Source organism: Callithrix jacchus, chromosome 9 (genome assembly GCF_049354715.1).
Source record: "Callithrix jacchus isolate 240 chromosome 9, calJac240_pri, whole genome shotgun sequence".
NCBI classification, from domain to species: Eukaryota; Metazoa; Chordata; class Mammalia; order Primates; family Cebidae; genus Callithrix; species Callithrix jacchus.
Window position 1 is genome coordinate 104,293,249 of NC_133510.1, and position 22,260 is coordinate 104,315,508.

General features: G+C 37.9%; 1 protein-coding gene and 2 non-coding genes across 5 annotated transcripts in view; all 3 read right to left on the reverse strand.

The window, feature by feature from the left end:
* SLC5A8 (solute carrier family 5 member 8) overlaps positions 1-20,844 on the reverse strand; it is a 57,288-nt gene extending 36,444 nt beyond the window's left edge. For all 3 annotated transcript variants that reach the window (XR_004728997.3, XM_054238774.2, XM_002752905.6), the window contains exons 1-6: positions 20,444-20,844; positions 15,388-15,453; positions 13,065-13,116; positions 5,910-5,977; positions 4,476-4,630; positions 1,345-1,485 (exon numbers count right to left, since the gene is read on the reverse strand). Coding sequence is in view for 2 of the 3 variants with exons in the window: in XM_054238774.2 (XP_054094749.1) it covers positions 1,345-1,485; positions 4,476-4,630; positions 5,910-5,977; positions 13,065-13,116; positions 15,388-15,453; positions 20,444-20,794 (833 nt within the window). In the remaining variant the exon portion in view is untranslated. The remainder of the gene's footprint in view (positions 1-1,344; positions 1,486-4,475; positions 4,631-5,909; positions 5,978-13,064; positions 13,117-15,387; positions 15,454-20,443) is intronic.
* On the reverse strand, positions 8,187-8,293 carry LOC118144575 (U6 spliceosomal RNA). Its single transcript, XR_004729343.1, has one exon. It is a non-coding gene; the product is annotated as a U6 spliceosomal RNA (small nuclear RNA).
* Positions 10,227-10,334, reverse strand: LOC118144600 (U6 spliceosomal RNA). The gene has a single exon (XR_004729368.3). It is a non-coding gene; the product is annotated as a U6 spliceosomal RNA (small nuclear RNA).
* Positions 20,845-22,260: the final 1,416 nt, after the last annotated feature.

Genomic DNA, 22,260 nt, shown 5'->3' on the forward strand with positions numbered 1-22,260 from the left:
TTATCAAGAAAGCTCTAATGCTGTTATTCAAGTTATGAGAGCAGGCTTTTTGGGTTTCATTTTCCCAAGGAACAGAAGAAGAACTTGTCCACAATTACTTTGGGACAGGTATCAGCTCTAGTGTAGATTTAAAAGTACAATAGACTACTCTCTATATAGATTATATTCCTCCAAAATTCCTTAAAATACCAGAATTCCTAGTTCATTTTGGGGAATCTCATATCCAGTTATTATATCCATATTCATATAGATTTTTCATTGTGAGTTCTTCAAAGATTTAGATAATCTCTAAACCAATTTACTTTCAATATGTTGAGTTCTGACATATGACATCACAATATTTTCATTTTCTCCTTTAAACAGTAATAGAATTGTCCCTCCTTCCCTCACCCTATCCACCCTGGGCTCTTACTCAATCTCCTAAGAGTTTTGAAGCCCCTAAAAGCATGTGAGCAGAATCGGCCCATTTATCAGCACAGGGAGTGGTGAGTACTGCACTGATGTGAGGCCTCCAGAGAAGGAGGGCTTACTCAAGCCAAGATGGGCTCAAGAGTTCTGGATCATTCTGTCCTTCCCACCTCTGTGCTTTCATCCAAATCACTCTGCCTACCTTCCCACTCTTCTCCACCTGCCCAAATTATGATCATTCTTCATATTCATTCTGCCAGTTCAATAGGAATCTCTCACCCATTCTCCACCTTCAAATCACATCAGTTGAAGTGGTAAAAGAAATTTACATTTACTAGGCCTCTACCAAGGGTATGCCAAACAGTATTTTATGACACCTCCCATGAGGTGTATAGTATTTCTTATCCTCCTTTTACAAGTTTAGAAACTGCAGCTCAAAAAGACTGAAGAGTGTGCCTGGGATCACTCAAGTAGCAAGCATTAGAGCAGGGTTATAAACCCATGACTGTGTCTGAAAATGAAATACAAGGTACTATATATAATCTGGAACATTTTCTCTGTTGTTTCATGAAACTGTTCTATGCCTCTAGTATTATTGTATTTTTTCACATACTTGCATAGATTTTCCTAATTTGTGGTTAACTTTCTTCATGACAAAGGCCATATTTGTTTATCTCCCATAGGTCCTTATGCAAACAGATGCACGATAAATGCTGATTTGTTTTAATTAATAATTCACGTAAATATTTTCAAATAGCTGATTTAAAACATACAGTACTACTTTATTCTTGGTCCTTTTGTTACCCAATATGTCACTTATCTCTTAGAATTTCATGACACAAAAGACATAAAGGAGCTAAATGTGACTTAAGGAAGAGTTTCCATAAAGACAACTGATAGTTATTAATGATTCATATGCCGAGGTGTATGACTTACAATTTTGCCTGGAATCTGCTTTTACAAGAAATGTATCTCTGCACCTGGGATTGGTTGACACCATAGATGCTGGTCCATGTGAAGGTCCCTCCTATAATAATTGTCCAGAAGGTGTGTCTTTGCAAAGGGTTAGGATTAAAGCTAAGTGACAAGAAACAGAACAAATCTGAATTGTTAGCAGACACTAAAAAAAAAATCCTCTTTGACTATTCTTGGAAGCAAGAAATGTATATTTATATACACAACACATGCATAAATATGTACAAATGTATTATGTAATTTAAAAGGTAGAAATATTTCCAATTTAAGTTCAATGAAATAATTGTTATTTTCAGAGATCTGGAAATTCTAGAATACACTGGTGGAAAATGAATGTTGCGATCATTCTAAGCACTTATATAAATTGTTCTCCTGTAATCTAAGGAAACTGTTGTTTAAAGAAATCTGTCATGCTGCAATCAGAGAAGAACAGGAAACAAAGAGAAAGAGAGAGAGAAAAACATTCCTAAGTGCACCACAGTAATAGAGATGGCACTAAAAAGAACACAAAATTAACACATTCTGTGTATAGAATTCCTCTCCCAGTACATGTAGTCATAGTTCTAATCTATATTTAAGTTCAACAAATCAGTCAATTAATGCAGTTTTTAAAGTTTTTCATTTTTCATTTTCTAAAAACTATGTCATTTTAATTATGCTTTATTAAAATTCTGTGTGTACAAGCTAAGTACTAATAGTTTAAAACCATTTTGACATCATGTACATAAATCCAAAATATTTTCACAGAGGAAGCTCAACTTCCATGTTTGAAAGATCTTTTTTTTTATGGAAGGAATGATTCTGTTCGTCTCTGATACCCAATATAAGCTAGAAAACTCTGCAAAGTTAACTTCCATGGACACTTTCTTAAAATTACAAAATTTCACAAATCCATTTCAAATCTTATATTTGAGGTCAGTTAAGTGATCTAATTGTACGCATATTCTGGCATTCTTATAGAAATGCGAGAGCTTCTATTTCATTGTCTAACATTTCACAGAGTTTCAAGAATGTTGACCTTTTCTCCCTAAGAGAGAGAAGCTACTTTATTAGCTAACAGAAGAGCCAAAAGGAGTCAGTGAGCTATCTGAGGGAAGTATGACAAGATTTTAAACACTCCATTTAGTGGTTTAGGCCATACAGAATACATAGGCCAATAACAGACAACACAGAAAATACCAATGCAATATCCGTCTTCTCTTCGTGTATCTCAACTTGAACAATACTTTGTCTACCATATTCTCAAAACATATCAGAATAACAAGGGGCACTACTGAAAAGTCTGAAACACAAATAAGGCTTTTTATTGCTACTTAATAACTTGCAAAGCTAAGGTCATAAAAATGTCTGATCTTTTCTTAAGAATCTCTTACTAACGGATATAAGCTATCACTTCGGTGCTCCAATATATGTAGCCTTTGTATAAAGTGACACCTATCTTGTAGAAAAATTATTGGTTCCATACCCTCTCTCCTCAGCCTGGCCTACCAGCAAGAGATTTGGGAATAATCGAGAGCAGCCATTGGTTGTTTCCACTTCCTGGATTTCCCCCCTCTCCCTCTTCTGGTAACAGCAAGCCAGGTTTGCTTTGAGGAAACTACCATTTCTCCATTAAATAGTCTCAGCTGATGATCAGTCAATACACCTTGTTCTGCCTTAGCCAAGGGATGAAACCATGGCCCAAGCTAGGCAACTAGAGGCTCTTTTCCTTAGAGTCTGAATCTTGAGGTAAAAGGAGGAAAGAAATATTGAAAATAGTTGAAGTTGATTCACTAAAATTCATTCCTGCAAATTAACACATGGACCCGGCCCAATTTCTGAAAAAGGTTTTCGCAAATTTTGATGCTTATTTTCAGAAGACCAGAAAAGAGCCATCAAATGCAAAATGGTTTTCTTTCTTCAGACTGCCTATTTCAAAGCAGGGCTGCTATCTCAAAGAGAAGATAGGTTAGTTCAAGATGACATGGGTCCCTTTCCATATAGCAAAAGGACAACACTATGGATACAAAACGGAAAGTGTTTTCAATATTCTTTTAAATTGTGTGATATACTTGGGATGAAATATCTAGTCTCTCCATTGTTCTTTCTTTAGGAAAACTGAACAGCTCTCTAAAACATGTTACATATTGTGTTATACTGTTACTTGAAGAATTGACCATAACTTTCCTAGTCAATTCTCTAGAAATAATACTTAATATTAGACAATGTTCATTTTATAATACATACTTATAATATATAATCATAAGCCTCTATGTTAATATACTATTTATTGCCAGGGCAATATCAAAAGAGAAACTCTCAAAGTCGCCAAATACAAAGAATTGTCAAGATGAAATCACTGTCTTTCAGTATCTGTCTCTCTCTCTCTCTCTCTCTTTTTTTAATGGCAGGCTGTAATCCAATATGATAGTGTTTGTCTCTTAAGAGGTTGCCTTTTCCTTTTTTTTTTTTGAGAGAGTCTCACTCTGTTGCACAGGCTGGAGTGCAGTGGCGGGATCTTAGCTCACTGCAACCTCTGCCTTCTGGGTTCAAGCAATTCTCCTGCCTCAGCCTCCTGAATAGCTGGGATTACAAGCCCGCCACAATGCCTCACTAATTTTTTGTATGTTTAGTAGAGATGGGTTTCACCATGTTGGCCAGGCTGGTCTTGAACTCCCTGACCTTGGGTGATCCACCTGCCTGGGATTACATGTGTAAGTGCTGGGGTTACAGGTGTAAACCACCACACCCAGGCAGAGGCTGCCCTTTCTTAATTTTCTACTCTCTTTTTCCTTATCACCCTGTCCCACTTTTCAACCTATTCTGGACTTTAACACGTGAAAGAAAATACTTTTTTTTTACTTTAAGTCCCTTCTCAGGAGAAAACACCACTCTAAGTACAATGTAGCTAAGTACCATCTGACTGGTTTAACCCCTTAAAGAACAGAGGGAGGCTCTTTACATATTTACTCATCTGCTTCAATTTGCTCTACCGTATCCTTAGCAATTGGTTGGTTTGTTTTTTAATGTAAATCTACCATTTCAATGAAGAGATTATTTTTATAGAATACAAAAGACGTGTTCAATTACCCAAGTAGTAAATAGAAACTTACTTCCAGAAATTTAATCTTCCACCATTATAGGCATCATTTAAAATAGTGCTGATTCCACCTTGAATCACTGCAGCCTGTATAATCACGGACACAAATCCAGCCACCATGATCCCAACTTGAAAAACATCTGTCCAGATAACTGCTTTAAGACCACCCTTTGAGGGGAAAGTATATTAGGATTAATACTTCTATCAGACATTATTAAGCATCTACACTATGCTGAACAAAAATGATAAAAACATGTAAGTTGGCCAGGAAGTACACTCAAGGGAAACAGTCAGGTTGGGAGAATCTTCACGCAGAAGGAGACATTTAAATCAAGCAGAGGCAAAGATGGAGGGTCTGCCCAACAGAGAAAAGAGCATGGGCAAAAGCATAAAGGAGTCAAACTACAGGAGGTGCTAAATGTGGCCAGATACATACATATTTTAGAATGGAGTGGTGTTGGGAGATCATTGGGAAGAAAAATTCAGAGTCAAATTACAAGTCAATAATATGAATTTTATCCTACAGGCAGAGCTGATATTTAATCGGTTTGTACTCAGATGGTCATATCCACTGTTAAATACTATAAATGATCTGAACTAGCCACCACCAGAAATTTCCCAAGTTTCTCTATGACCTGAGCTGAACCAGCACCTGGCTGAGGACCCCATCTTCTACAAGATCCAGCACCTAAAGGGTTAAGGCGTAGAGTATCAGGGATTCCATAAGATTTCCTCACTGCTGAGGACCAGCACACATAATATCAGTGCCTTGCCCTACTGGTTTTGCATATTTTGCCACCTTTGTCTATAAGCAAGGGGAAGTTATCACAGGCATGTTTTTGTTTTGAGACCGGGTTCTCTTTGCCACCCAAGCTGGAGTGCAGTGGTGCAACCACAGCTCACTGCAGCCTCAAACTCTTGGGCTCAGGTGATCCTCCCACCTCACCCTCCCAAGTAGCTGGGACTACAGGTGTGTGCCACCATCCCTGGCTAATTTTTAAATTCTTTTTGTAGAGACAGAGTCTCACTATGTTGCCCAACCTAGTCTCAAATTCCTGGGCTCAGCCCATCCTTCTGCCTCGGCCTCCCAAAGTGCTGGTATTACAGGCAGGAGCCACTGTGCCTGCAACCTACCACACGTTTTTAAGCTGAGGTATAATATGAGCACAAATATAATAACTAGGCAACAGTACAGATGAATCGGGAGACAAGATTAGGAACCATTGCAATGGATCAGATGAAAGAAAAAAATTTGTTATGCTGCATTTTCTAAAAAGGATTAAATTATACTACAGACTATTTCTTATACAAAAATGTTACACTGCGGGAGGTCGGGAATAGGAGAGGGTAGGTATGGACAAACAAGATTGCAGCATACAACAACTGGAATTTACAATTTTGCAAAGCAGGTGGGTAGAGTGAAAAGGGAAATATGTTCTGGACGTACCAGTGTACAGTAGAATGTGCAGACCACCCCCGTTGCCACTACCGCGCCCCACAGATCAAATCCTGTGACTGTAGAAAAAAAGAGAATGCATGTGTAATTGTGAAATATGCACAATAAAAATACTCCTCAAAAATCATCAGAATGAAGCTATATCATTCATCAGGCACCTCCCTCTATACCCACTTGTCTAAAACTAAAACCAGCTCCAAATCTCATAAATATCTTAAAGACAAATGGAGTTTAAAATTCTATTTGATGAGTTTCTAACCCTCAGATACACAGATTCGATGTTAGCTTAATTAAATAGATGGAAAGACATTTATATTGTAATTAAGCTAAGAAAGTCCTTAATACTGTGATGGGTATTTCTTCTCTCTTTCCCCCCATTAGATATGGTCAAATAAACACACTACTTTTTATGTGTTATGTTGCAAATACTTGAATTTGAAGATAATACATCATACAATATAATGACAATATTCAATTGCTATGACGTGTAGAAAATTCAAATGAAGACAACATTAAAGGATTCAAATGTAATTATAACACTACAGATTGCAGATCTGATTTCAGAAATTTAATAAAGGTAATGGTAATGCTTATTTTAAAACTTTTAAGTTCAGATGTACATATGCAGGTTTGTTACATAGATGAACTTGTGTCATGGGGGTTCTTGTACAGATTATCTCATCTCTCAGGTATCAAGTCTAGTACCCATTAACCCATTAGCTGTTTTTCCTGATCCTCTCCCTTCCACCTTCCACCCTCTACCCTCCAATAGGCCCCACTGTGTGTTGTTCCCCTGTATGTGTCCATGTAAGCACACTATTTTGCCAGTCCTTGAAGAACACATTACTAAGACATGTACTACTAAAATGGATGTAGATGGAGAAAAGTCTTTATAATTTGCTGCTATTTATCTAAGAAGTGGAGGAATTTATTTCATTTTTTTAAAGAAAAGAATTGTGTTCACTTCAGCAGTACATATACTAAAACTAAAGAATAAATAAAAACCAAAAATTACTTCTAGGAGAGGGAGAAAAAAGGGTAGAGGAGACAGAGGTACAAGCCAGGCTTCTTTAGACATATTTCGATGTATAGATTTTACTTTGGAACCACATAAATATTCTACATAATTATAAAGTTAAATTAGAAAAAGAAACTCCTTAATATCAATTGCAAAATGAAATAAATGGAACCTAACTGTACATCAAGTTTGTGACATTGCCACACAGAGGAAATATGTCACAAAATGTTTAACACAACAAATTAACATATATTCCTACTCAGATACACCAAGTAAAAAGAACAACAAAGAAAATTTTTTTTTATTTATTTGTTTTTCTTATTGAGGCGGAGTTTCACTCTTGTTACCCAGGCTGGAGTGCAATGGCGTGATCTTGGCTCACTGCAACCGCCGCCTCCTGGCTTCAGGCAATTCTCCTGCCTCAGCCTCCTGAGTAGCTGGGATTACAGGCATGTGCCACCATGCCCAGCTAATTTTTTGTATTTTTAGTAGAGACGGGGTTTCACCATGTTGACCAGGATGGTCTCAATCTCTTGACCTTGAGATCCACCCGCCTCGGCCTCCCAAAGTGCTGAGATTACAGGCGTGAGCCACCGCACCCGGCCCAAAGAAAAATATTTTTAACGTGTTAGACCATCATATTATTCCTTATGGCTTAGAGTTGCTATTCTAAAACTATTACATCCGTGGCTTTCAATTGTGACTGCACATTAAAATCAACAGAGGAGAATTATAAAATCCTGATAACTGAGTCACTCAACAGGCTAATTAACTCAGAGTCCTGGCGATGGGGATCCAGGTATTGGTATTTTTGAAAGCTCCCCACCCCAAGTGAATCTAATATGCAGCCAAGGTTAAAATCAGGAGGAACTTAAGCGGGCTACTTCTGAATAAAAATGGGACAATTTAGGCATCAGTAATAATACTAACGATAGCTATGAAATTACAGCAAACCTTTAAATCCATGAGTTCTTAAGGATTTTTTAAAAATCTCAGTCACCCTTGAGGGATAGTAGAGAACCAATTTATTCTTTTTAAAACTCATAAAGGGAAAAATCTGACATTTATCCTGCCTTTCCTATACAAACTATTTTTCAGAGTAAACACATAGTTGATAAGAGGAAGTTTCTCTTTATAGAAGTATTCCGTCTAATTAGTGAAGAAGAATTCACAGCACTAGAATACTCCATTTTATAAGCCCCAATGAAATAATAAATCTAGAATGATCATCAATAGCTGCTAATTTTTTTTTTTATATGGAACGCTTCACTAATTTGCGTGTCATCCTTGCGCAGGGGCCATGCTAATCTTCTCTGTGTCGTTCCACTTTTAGTATATGTGCTGCCGAAGCGAGCACATAGCTGCTAATTTTTTTAAACTTGACATTCTGGGACTCCTGAAGGAAATAAACTTATAGATTATGATTTTGAAAAAGTTGAAGTGGAGTCTCAAAAAGATTCTAGATCTAACTACTAGTAGTAAACTACTACCAGTTTACAAGAAATACATAGGAATGGGGAACATTAAATGTTCCCCCATAGAGACGTAGTTGTTAAACCTAAAACCTAGAAAACTGGACAGAACAAATAACCCAGTTTCTTCAGCAAATAAGTTGCCACTTAAATGAAAAGAAATAGAAGAGTGATTGTAAATTAAAAATAAAAAAGATTTTAGAAGAGCCTCAAAATACATTCAGTAAAAATTGACAACGAAATAGAAGCAATAAAAAAATCAATAATTATATTTGAAGATTTTAACATCCTTCTCTCAGCAATTGATAGAACAAGTTTAAAAAAACAGAAAAGAGAAGGAAGATGTGATAACACTATTAGCCAACTAAATCTTTGACTCTATAGAACATTCCATCCAACAAGCACAAAGTATACATTCTTTTTAAGAGTACATGGAATGTTCAAGATAGAACTGATCCTGGGCTATAAGACAAATCCATAAATTTCAAATGATTATAATTATATTAGTTCTCTGACCAAAACAGTATTAGTTTGGGAATAAATAACAAAAAGACATGATAGAAAATCCTTAAATACTGAAAATTAAGCAATACATTTCTAAATAACCCATGGGCAAAAGAAATCACAGGAGAAATTAGAAAATATTTTGAGAACTAAATAAAAACACAAGGTCAAAATCCATGGGCTGCAAATAAAGCAGTGGTTAAAGAAAAATTAATAATTTTAAACCTTTGCATTATGAAATCTGAAATACTTAAAATTAATGATCTAAGCTTCTACCTTAAGAAGCTGGAAAACATAAACCCAAAGTAACTAGAAGAAAAGAAACAATAAACAGCACAAGTTAATGAAATAGAAAACAAAGAAAATCAACAAGCCAAAATATTGGTTCTTAGAAAACATTTAAAACATCAATAGAATACTAGAAGGATATATCAAAATAAAAAGATAGAAAAGGTATTTTGTCAATATTAGGGATAATTAGAAGGGATGTCACTGTAGATACTATAAACATTAAAAGCATAACAGGAGGTTTGTAAACAACTTCATGCCAATGATTTTGATAAGTTAGACCAAATGGAAGCATTCCCTAAAAAACACAATTCACCAAAACTGACCCAACAAGACTTTTAAAATCTGAATAAGTCTACATTTCTTAATGAAATTGAATCCATAAAGCAAAATCTTTCTACAAAAACAAAGAGAAGGCCCAGATGCCTTCAGGGTGAATTCTACCAAGCACATAAGAAATAAATACACAATTTTATATAAACTACTTCAGAAAATGGAGGAGAGAACATTCCCAACTCATTTATGAAGCCTTATCAAAGTGTCAGCAAATTGAATTCAGTAATATATAAAAAGTGTTATATATTATGATCAAGCAAAGTTTATCCCAAGAATGCAAAAATTAGTTTAATATTCCAAACTCAATCAATGTAACTTTCCACATTAATATTGCAATAAGGCAGGAAAGAGAACTAAGAGTTATAAGGATTAGAAAAGAAGTAAAATGGTCACTATTCATAAACAACACGAAAATCCTAAGGTTATCTCCAAAAACCTGCTTGATTTAAAAAGTAAATTCAGCAAGTTCTCAGGATGGAATATCAACATATAAAAGTCAGTTGTATTTTTATATACTTGCAATGAATAATTGAAAAATATTATAAAACAATACCATTTTCAATAGCATAAAAACATAAATTATCTAGGACTAAATCTAAGAAATAGTAAAAGACCTCAATATCCAAAGGTACAAAACATTACTAAGAGAAGTTTTATTTTAATTTATTATTTCTTTTCTTCCTTTTTAAAAAATATATGGAATGCTTCACAAATTTGCATATCCTTTTTCTGCAAGGGCCATGCTAATCTTCTCTGTATTGTTCCACTTTTAGCATTAGGTGCTGCCAAAGTAAGTACTAAGAGAAATTTTTAAAGGGCTAAGTAAATGAAAAGGTATGTCATATAATGAATTGGAAAAAATATCTACTTTTGTGAAGTGTTCAAGTCTTTGGCTCACTTTTTATTAGGTTATTTGTTTTTATTCACTTTATTATTTAAGGAGCCAATAAGCTCAGCCATAATAGTTATACACTTTCACATATAATAGAAAGTGAAAATTAAAGCAATAAAGTAATAGATAATACCCACTAGAATGACTAGAATAATAAAGGATAATATGAAACGTTGGCAAAGATGTGGAATGCCTAGAATTCTCACGTATTGTGCAGTGAACATGCAAAACGATACAGCCACTTGGAAAAGCTGTTTGGCAATTTCTCATAAATTTACACACATTCCTATCCTCAGCTGGGTCCGAATACAATTATATGTTTAACTTTATACACATCCATGTATGTCCTTTCCAGTGGAAGTGAAAACAGGGGTCAAAAAGAAAAACGAAACCCACAAAACCTGTAGAAGAATGTTCTTGGCACCCTTAATTCACAATAGCCTAAAACTGGAAACAACCCAATGTCTATAACAAAAAAATGGATAACCAAATGTTGGTAGATGCATAAAATGAAGTACTACCAGCAAAAGAAAGGACTGAACCGATACATGCAACAGCATGAATGAATCTCAAAAATGTTTTCTGAGAAAAAGAAACCAGACACTATAAAGGCTTTATATGATTCCACTTATATAAAATCTAACAACAGGGAAAACTAGTTTAGTTTGTGGTGGTAAAAGTCAGAAAATGGTTTCTTGGGTCCATCGGGGATTTGTTAAAAAGACATACAAGGAAAATTTCTAGGAGCGAATGATGGAAATAGTCTATATCGTGAGCGGAGTGGTAATTACACAAGCTATTATGCAACTATTAAAGCTCATCCAACTGTACATTTCCCCGTGTTCAGTGCATTTTATTGTATATTAACCGTACCTCAATAAAAACTGGTTTTCTCAGCAGGCAGCAGGTGGTCAGAAAAAAAGAAAGAAAAAAAACTGGCTTTCAATTTTACAAAGCAGGAAAGGGAAACTTAAGAGACATTAACAACTGCTGCAATCGCATAATCTTATTTGGATCCTGATTCTAACAAACACTGAAAAAAAATCAGGGAAATGTGAACACTGACTTGATATGAACTTAAGAAATTAATATTAATATTTTAGATACAATGATGGTATCATTATGGTTTTAAAAGTCTTTATTTCTAAAAGTCATGCTGAAATACAGATGAAATGACACATTTGCAGCAAAATAATCTAGAAGAGGTAAGGGGGAGTGAATTAAAATGGACCGTGAGTTGATAAATATTAATGTAGAGGATGAACGAGCACATTAAGGAGCTCTGTTCTCTCTTAGTATTTGTTCGAGGTTTTCCAAAATTTAAAAAAAATTTTTAAATTAGATCTAGAGAATGTTAAGTTTCAATTTAGTTAAATAAGCTTTTTATGGGCATCTGTTGCACACTAAGTTCTGGGTCTATGCCTGTGCCTACTGCCTTGGTCACAGTAAAACACACATTAACACTCTAGTCATCAAAACGCCTTCACTCTGGTTCTAATGTACTCTCAGGGAGTGGTTTGAGCCTAACTTATCACTTCTTCAAAGATTGAAGTCAGTCCTCTGATTATCCCCAGAACTGCACTTTAAAACCCTACTATGTTTAATTACACTTAAAGCCAATAGGTAACTTATGAAGTTTATAACTCAGTTCTTGACATATGGAATGATCCACTTGTGATGTTGGTAATATTGACGTGGAACATGCCCAGCATTAAGAGTTCAACAGTACCTTATATATGAAGTTCCTCTTGGTAATAATACTGTTTACTTCATAAACTTAGGTGATAACTACATGTCTATCATAAAATCAAGAAAACAGAGTGTGGAATTAGTAGGTTTTCCTCAGGTCATATCATGACCCCAGGAATTGCACCACATTCTTCCCATCACAGAGTCCACATGTCCATTTTACAAGGAAGTTTTAGAGAAATTCACTTCCAATAGATAAGAATTCAAAGGGCCTGCTGTTTTCCCAAAGCCTTTTGAAAATATGACTAACAGAAATCTTTGCTTCAATAAACGATCCCGGGCTCACCGCATTTATCTTCCCAAATCTAGACAGTATAGAAACTTTGTTGGTCAGCACAATCTTCATAAATGTATTTGTAAGGGCACTGCAGACATCCGTCCTTTTGTTACTAGGAGAAGTCTGATTATTTGAATCACATGGCTCTCTTTCTCTTTCATTTTGGGCCATATAGAAGTGAGGAGAAGAAAAGCTTTTCTCCGTTCCAGATTTTCTCCCTTCCAGGTCTCCCTTCCAGACCTGAGCAGAATTACAGGGAAGCTTCCAGGAGATGGGCTCCAGGTTATAGACCCACAGGAGGGGATGACGTGAATCCTGACGTTGACTACAGGGACCTTTAATTCTAAAGGAATTAATGGCTGGTGGGCACATCCCAGAGAAGTACTACTACCTGGAGAAGTCTGCCTCTGTAATGATCTACAGGCACTTTGGAGCTACTAGCTTCCAAAGAAGCTAGTATAAACACTGAACCCATCCTGCCCCTCTAGTAAAGCTGATGTAGGTTTCTAGAAGCATTCCTCCATCTTCCTATTTCCCCAAGGAGAAAATAAGCCTTGCTGAGAGTGAACCCCAAAATGTGAGTTACCTAACTGGCAACTCTAAAATGTACCTTGATTCAAAGCCAGGGCAGGGGCATAAATAACAATTCCAGTGTACAGAATCTAGGGGGGAAAAAGAAAGCCAAATGAATTATACAAACTATAAAATTATGTCTGAGTTATAAAATAAAAAATAACTGATTTCTTCCATAGCTTCATTATCAATTAAAACAACAGTTTCAAAATGCCTAATAAAATTTGTTTGTAACTTGAAAAATGTTATTTAAGTAAATTTTACTCTTCTGTTTGTGGTATGGTCATAAGTTACAAACATGTTTTTGTAACCGGCTTATGTAAAAATATGAACTATTATATGCTACTTAGTGCAAATGGTCACTGATCCACCAACTCAAGCTTGAAATAGATTTCTTACATCTAAAATAATTAGAAAAAAAGAAAGAATAATAATATAAAAGAGGATGGCTCCTGAATCATATGTCTTCAAACAGTTAATCGCTGCATAATTAATCAAGAAAACAGTAAAAATTTGGAAAACCTATTTATAAAATTTTTAATGTTCATAAATTAAACAAAAGTATAAATTTGCACCAAAAAAAATCCTGAAAGCCAACAAAACCATTTGACCTTTTTCGTATTAAAAAGATATTATATCTTCTTAACATTCATTGTTTTCATTCATACATTTAACAACTATTTATTGATCTGGGGTATAATAGTAAGTGAGATAAATACTCTTTTTCTCAAAATATAACTTTTATTGCATTTGATCTTTTAAATATATCCCATAGAAGCTAAGTCCATGATTATTCCATAAAAGCATATTATGAAAATAAAAACCTATTAAGTACCTTTTGAATGTCTGATTATATTGCATGAGTAGAACTATGAAGTCCTTCAAATGGGAGGTGCTAAAGCTCTCCTTTTTTTTTTGCAAAAATGAACTAACTTTCCACAATCATTATTCTGTCCAAGTTGAAGATTTAAAAACATGACCACAGGCAACCTTCTTAACACTTGTCCCCACTTCTAATTTCTACTGGCATTTCTAAGAGAGATCCAGTGAGGGTTTGAACAGTTGGTGAATGCAAGATACCAGGCTCAACTCTGTAAGGATTCCTTCCTTTTACACTGCAGTTGTTAAGGACTGATAAAATTTAAGTTGTATAATTTGCAAAGATATAAAATGGAGTTGAGTTACATACTTTACAAAGGCACGCTGCCTCACTCGCTGCAGCAAATCCTTCGGTAGCTTTTTTTTTTTAACGGAGTCTTGCTCTGTCACCCAGGCTGGGGTACAATGGCACAATCTTGGCTCACTGTAACCTCCGCCTCTTGGGTTCAGGTGATTCTCCTGCCTCAGCCTCCAGAGTAGCTGGGATTGGGATTACAGGTACCCGCCATCATGCCTGGCTAATTTTTGTACAGATGGGGTTTCACCATGTTGGCAAAGCTAGTCTTGAATTCCTGACCTCAGGTGATCCACTCACCTCAGCCTCCTAAAGTGCTGGGGTTACAGGCGTGAGCCACTGTGCCCCGCCCATAGGTAGCTTTTGACTGGAGACATGGAATTGCAATTAGAGACAGGAATGCAAACCTCTTCCACAAACTCCATTAGCAAATCCAGCCTAAAGTGTTTAACTGCCAAGAGGAAATGCTGTATGTAAATAATTGTGACACTGATCATTATGATCTTCCAGCATCAGGGTGAACAGTGGAAAGCATTCTCTGTCACTGGCTACTTGGCAAATCCTTGCGTTCCTTTTGTGTCAATCTATAAGTGCATGTTCTTGAATTACTGAATTGAGTGTTTGGCTTTAAAAACTCCTCCAGAACTTATGATTCTGTTGTTTTACACTTTAGTCGGTTCTTATAGTCTAATTTTTAAAAGAGCACTGATTTTTAAAGTATGATTTCAAAGAAAATTATTTCCTACTGTCTTCCTATGGAAGTTAATTTTTTTATGCCTATTACTCAATATGTCACAAACATGGTACTTGTTCTCCTTTTGTTAGAATTCCCACTATCAGCAACAAGTATCTTTGTCATGTAGTAATGCCTTTCCTGTCACCCTGGTGGAAGTGATGGGAGGTCACATAAAGGAAAGCATATTTTCTGACTGTCACTTCATCAATGTAATATTTAATTTATTTAAATCATTCTGCTTTTCCAGGATGTAAGGCATTTATTGAAACACTGTTCGCTTGTCTTAAGGATTGATGCTATACAGTAACAAGTGTTTTTCCTTTTTTGTTTCCTCGTATTTTCAACATATCTTTTTTGTCTTTCATATGTTTCCCAGGTAAGCTTCATCCAGATGCCATGGTTAAAAACATTTTAGCTGACAAAAGATAAAATCAATGGAGAGCTACTTACCGTTTGAACGATGAAGAGGGCTGTTCCACAGAGACGAACACATTTGTTAAATCGAAGTTCTAAATACTGTTGCAAAAAAAGATAGATAGATAGATAGATAGATGTGAATCCTTTGGATGCCTTTTTTTTAAATCAACAGCTCAAGAAGAAAATTTAAATTTAGAAATGTAAAGCAACTTCGTAACTGATTTGTATTCTGTATTTTTATTTTAGTATTATTTTTATTTATAACACAGCAAAATCGACTCTTCATTTTTAGAGTATTGTTCAATGGGTTTTAACACACAGAGATTCATGCAACCACTATCACAATCAGGACACAAGACAGTTCCATCACCCAGAAAACTCCCTTATGCTTCCCCTTCATGATCAAGCCCTCCTCCCGCCCCCAAACCCTAGCAATCACTGATCTGCTCTCCCTCTCTAGTTTGGCCTTTTCCAGAATGTCATATAAATAGAATTACATTCTGTATTTTTAGAGTGAGCATAATCTGTTGTTCTTCCCTTTCTCTTGGTATCTACTCCATACATTTTCCTTGACTCACTTGGGGCATCAACCCTTTCTGATTGCAGACTATTGTGATGGAATTGTCAGTCAATTGTCCTGCTTCATCTGACCAAGAGGAAATCATATAATCCCAGCTCAGCCAATCAGCTTTTCCTTCCAATAAGTAATTGAATCTTAAAGTCAGGATACAAAGACAAAAAAATGACTGACCCTGACAATGGCCTGAAAAGGCTGTCCTAGTTCCTATCCTTTCCAAGCGTTGCTTACTCAGCTTGTCCCTCTGTTCTGTGAGCTTCCCCTATATCCTTCTAACAATTTTTTTTAACTTAAGTCATCCAAGTCAGTTTCTATTTGGTGTCAATGACCATGCCAAATTTTACTATTCTACTGGAAATCTTCTATGTCTCATAACATAGTCTGCTTGTCTCCCATGTTATATAATGTATCATAATATACATATTAAAGAGTTAGAATCACAGAATTTCAGAGCTGGGATCTAAGGCATTCTTTAACTTGAATATAATTACTAAGAAATTTAAGGCTGACAAGAGTCTTCATATAGTAGAAAAGAAGAGGAATGAAAAACTGGCATTAGGTCATAATTAGAGGAGAAGACAGCTGATATTTTCCCCCATGATCACAACTCACACATACAGAGTACTTGCTGTGTGCATGGTCTTCCCAACAGCTCTATGAGCCAGATACTGTGTCTGAACCCATGTTAGAGACAAGGACACTGGGACTCAGAGAGAATGCCAAGTTGACAGCCTTGCAAACTTGGCAGGGCCACAGTACACATTTAAAACCTTCGATGCCAAAATCTGTGCACAATATTCCACATATATAAGTAAACAATCTGACTGCATATTTAAGACTCAATAAATGAATGGGTGAAACTAACACATGGTAAAACCCCACTCCCAAATCGCTGATGGGTGACAAATACACAATACTATGTACTACACTGGAGGAAGAGTTCCAGCCCTTGACTCAGTCCCATTCCTGCCTCCATGAGCTTGTGGCAATCATTCTCCAAATGTCACATTTTTTTCTCCTTAAAATGAGGTGCATAATAATAATTTGTTTCCCTCTCACTTTGCAGGGTTTGGAGACTATCCAATGACATAAATGGACGGGTAAATATGAACTTGAAAAGTAAGATATCAAGAAGCCAGTGGTGTCCAAATCAATGGGCCTGGAGAAAACTGAATCTCAGTGAATTACACGTGTCAAAATCATTCAAGGATATTTTGGAAACCTTTTTAGAAGACTGGAGTTTATTAAGCCTGGAAACTGGGCAGTGTTACTATATTTCTTTAGAATTTTTTTTTTTTTTGTAAATCTCTATGAATCACTAAACATGTGAATGGGCATCAATAGAAGAGAAGTCTTTGTTTTTTCCATATACACACATCCAAACTTCTGGAGAACAAAGAAAACTTAAAAGAAAAATGTAACAGAGGTAAGAATGTAGTCAAACCACACTGAACAAAGTAAGTTGAACCAAGCTGAACCAACTAAGTTGATCAGCTGATCCAGGAAAACTTGTGATTTAAGCTCAAAGACCAACTCAAGACAGAACGAAGAAGTCTATTATGATCTCAGCCATCAATTACTAGGCTGCTGAAGAAATACTGAAGACTGGATCAGATGCCTAAGTCACTGTATGGCAGCCTTAGGGATATTTGGAAGATTTCTGGACATAATTACAGAGTAACGATAGATGCCTAAATCAACCAAGATCTCTTATGGTCCTCAGAACTTTGAATAACTTCTGTTGATATAAATAAATATATAAATAATAAACACGAGATCTAAGCAACTCAGTTTACACACAGATTAAGTAGGCTCCAGAAGGATCTTGAAGAATTGGTGGATTAAACTGGATTCCTACATTATACTTGGGTCTGGAAGTTGCTAAACATCTATTGGGACTACATTTTGAAGGCAGTGATAGATGAAAAATATGCTTGTGAACAGCTAATTTTTGCTCAAGAAATGTCAACAGGGAGAGATTTCATACTTGAGCAAGAATGCCAGGGTATCGATCACTCAACACTGTACTGCATATTCTGTATAGATTCTGCACCTCTCAGTATAAAACAATAAACAATACACTCCACAGGAAAGTCTTTGCCATAACTAATTAGGAGGGTCTTACATGTTGCCTAACTTCCCCCTTCCCAACAGCCTGGCAGCCCAGAGGTGGATACTGGCAGTGTACCCACAACTTCACGCATGCTTATGCGTGAAGCTTCCTTTTTTTTCTCACGTGTTGCTTCCCTTTTTCTCTCTGCCCTGGCATAAGCATTGCTTGGGGTTATAATAGACTCATCAGAGCCTTCAGAAGCAGCCAGTATGCTGCTAGGCTCAGGTCTACACTGCTTCACATTCCTAGAAGCGTAACTTATTCTGAGTCTCTGTCCACAAAATGCAGCTCTTGATAGTACTTCCCTCATAAGGATTGATCTGAATGTGAGTCAGATAATGTATGTAAAACATGCAATGTAGCCCAGTGCCCGGCACGTGCTCAACATTCAATTTGTTTTTTGCCATTTTTAGCTGGAACCTCTGCAGACTTAGCCCCTACCACTGTAAACATAAGGGAAATCCGTTTCTGGTTGAGTTAATGTTGTAGCCCAGAAAAGGCATGGGTCAGTGATTAGGAGAGCAGCATTCATCTGTGGGGACTGAAGTCCTCATGCCAGATTCTTCAAACCCTTTCCAAGTTTGGGAATTGGTTAGCTACAAATCAGAGCTCACAGACTCAAATGCCTGCAGGTTCTATCAAGTAACACACATAAGTGACACTGGCCAGGTGTTAACATATTAACATGTTGGCATATTCTTCCTATTCACTAAAAAATATGTTCTCTTACATCTCCCTGGAAACAAGAGATCCCTCTACCCCTGTCCATTTTCCCTTTCACATTTTTGATGAAGACATAAATGCAGACAAAAGTTTCTCTACCAAAAATCAGTAACCATGAAAACACAATGATAAGACCTCAATATAGAAATTAATAGAGAGTGAGAGCAATGGCTGTAAACTCGAGTTCTTGTGGCCACAGGGAATATGGGTCCAGTGTCACCAGCCTTTTGAGTTCTCAAAAGAAGTCACAGTCTGGAATTATAATTTATTTTTCCTCACTATAAGGAGAAGTTAAAAAAATGATTGAGAACTGAATTTGATCTGGGGAATTTCACCAGTTTGTCACTTCTGAGAAAAACCAATAAATTGCATCTTGCTCACTTCTGGGAAGATTACTGAGCTCTCCAAACACAGCACCAAAGAGAGGCCCAGGGATGCCTCTCCCTGGAAGAAGTCACTAGAGCCCAGGCAGAATGTCACCAGTGTTTGTTGCCATTGAGGCCCTGTCCCCAACACTGGTTGAACCAGCCTCACTAGGAAACCACCTGCGAGGAGCCCCGGATTGGAGCCCTCTGGGTAATGGCCTAGTAGAGAGGAAACTTCTGCAGGCTTGACCTGTGGAGCTCATGGATCAGTGCCTGGATGAAGGAGACCACTTGAACTGGGCCCCCACCACTCCTCTGAGCTTTGATCCTTCCCACCCATGCACCTCCCATTCAACAGCTCTTTAAACACGAATCATCTTTTCAAAGCCCTTTCCTGCAGACAACTTGAGAAAACCTACAGCCAGGGGACCTGTGTAATAGAGGAAAGACAGTTTTCCTTAATTATCTTTCTATAGAGAAGGCAGAGCTGTTTGAGAATTTTGCTGCCTAATTTTTTTACTGATCCCAAGATAACTACCGTCATCACTACTAGCACCACCACAATAATTTTAGCCAACACCTATCTGGCACTTACTTTGTGTTAAACACTATTCTGAATGCTACACCTTGCATCATCTCATTTAAGCCTCCCAACAACCGGTTGAGGTAGGTGATATTATTTTCTTTCTGAGGAAATAGACAAAAAAGGTTAAGTAAGTCGCCCAAGGTCACCCAGCTGGTAAGTGGTAGAATCTGGTCTCAAATACAAGTACTGGGATAAGAGATACAGCACCTTAGCCATTTGGGTGCTTTCTCAATGGAAAGGGGGTGTGTGTGGAGGGGGAAGGAAGGGGGGCATAAATTCTTCACCAACTATCTTGGAAAAGTGAATGGCACTGAGGACCTGGAACAAGAGGATTCATTTCAAGAAGGAGGAGCTGAGACCTGAAGACCTTACCTTCCCCTAACTCTTTCCCCTTGCCTGGCAATCAGATGCTAAAGGTAGAGAGGACCTTAGGGAGCACTGCTAGTCCAATCCGTTCACTTTGGAAGCCTCTTTTTTTCCCACCAAACCCAGGAGAGTAAATCCCAAGGTTTTTTCCACCCTAGAGGACACATCTCCATAGAAGGGAAAAAATGCGAGGGGATAATGGGGGGACAGGGAGGAGTGGAGGGAGGGTGATGATGAACCGGGAGAGATTTCGATGTGGCATGGCAGTGGGAGTCTGCCCCCAAGAAAACGCCTCCAGAGGTCTGCTGAGGCCCCCTTCCTCCGCGCCCTGCAGGGTCCCAGCCCACCCTGCCGCTTACCTCGTAGGTGCTGGTAATTCCCAGTTTGTAGAACACTGGGAGGAAGACCTCCGCGCTGATGACCACCACAAAAAAGTAGGTGAAGGCAAAGATGCTGAAAATGGCCCCAAAACGGTAGACCTCGGACGGGGTGCCCAGGACGGTGACGGCTGACATGAAGCTGGCGGTGAGGGACAGCGCCACGGGCAAGGCGGTCATTCTGCGGCCGCCCATCAGGAAGTCCTTGGAGGTTTGCTGGCCGCCCCCCGCGAAGGCGTAGTAGATGCCGATGACTGCCGAGATGACCAGCATGCCCGCGAACACCACGTAGTCCCACACCACGAAGGTGCCGATGACCCGTGGCTTGTCCATGGCCCCAAGGTCGCCTGCGCCCTGCGCGCAAACTAGTGGCCTCGCCGCGCGCAGCCAGAGCCCGGCACTCACTTCTTATCCCCGATCCTCGGCGCGCAGGCGTGGCGTCCCGCGGGGACTGGAGGCGTCCTCCAGGTGTCGGCCTCCGAGCGTCCCGGAAGGTGAGAGGCGGGGTGAGGTCTGGCAGTCGCCTCTGCACCCGTAGCTGCGAGCCGCCCACCTTAAACCCGGGTCTGGGACCTCGGAGAGTCAGCCCGCCGCCCCGAGCGCTCACCAGGTGAGGGACTGGATTGGCCCCAAGTTCGCCAAGGCGCCAGGGACACCGGAGCAGATCAGAACTGAAGCCTCCAGCTGCTTCCAGCGAATTTACACAGGGAGTGCTGGGCGCAGATTTTGTCCAAGTGGTACCCAAGGGGACGCACCACTTAAGCGGGTGACCGGTGGGGGAAATGTGGGACAAAGGGCAATTGTCACGCCTTGAATTTTAGCTTTCCAGTTCAACAGTCCGGGTCCTTACCGAAAGGGACGCCTGGAGTTTTTAGACTGCCTTATTTGATTGGTTAATGGGCGACAGTAGGTAAATTCGGGTGACAATCTGTAGTGAGCTGAGATCAGTCCTTAGACAGGTAAGCGATTATAAAGGAGAGCAGAAAATCTGTGCTGTTTGTTTCTTCTGTTTTCACTCAACAAATATTTCTGATCCCCTTCAGTCTGTTGTTAGAAATGGTAGTTACTGGAATATTAATCATACCCACTTTTTAATGAGCCTTCATGTGACACATACATGTTTTATGTTAGTCAGTGTAATTCTTTTGATTAATCAGTGTAATCAAATGCCTTGAGATAGACACTATCTCCACTTTTCAAATGCAGAAACTACTGTAGGATGATTAAGTCACTTGCCCAATCAGCTGGCAGAGAATTATAAATTTAATCTAGGTCTGATTTCAGAGTTTGCTCTCTTAATCACAATGTGTAGATACTTGTTATAGGATGTGTACACTTCAATGAAGACACTTGAAAGCACTGAAGAAAAGATCATCTCCAGTATCAGCACTCAGGACATATTTTAAGTGGCTTGCCTTGAAATACTATCAACACATGAATCACACTCAAATAATATGATTCTCAGGTTTTCCTTTTAAAATAGAGGCTCCAGCCAAATGTGCTCTGCTATCAGTCTATTTCAAGCAGTCCTTGTTCATTTTTATACGACTTCAAAATATACCCGTTTGTCCGAAGTAAACAATCCACAGAATGCATTTAGTCTAGCCTAGCGTATGAAAAAAGCTGTAACAGATTTTACTATTTTGCAAACTGATGTTATTTGTATAATATTTTCAGAAGGAAATAAACAGGGAAATAGAAGCTAAATTCAAGTAATTCAGGTGGCTAAACAAACATGTGGCTTGGAATTATGTCCTACCAATGTGAAATGTACTATATATATCACATATGACATTATA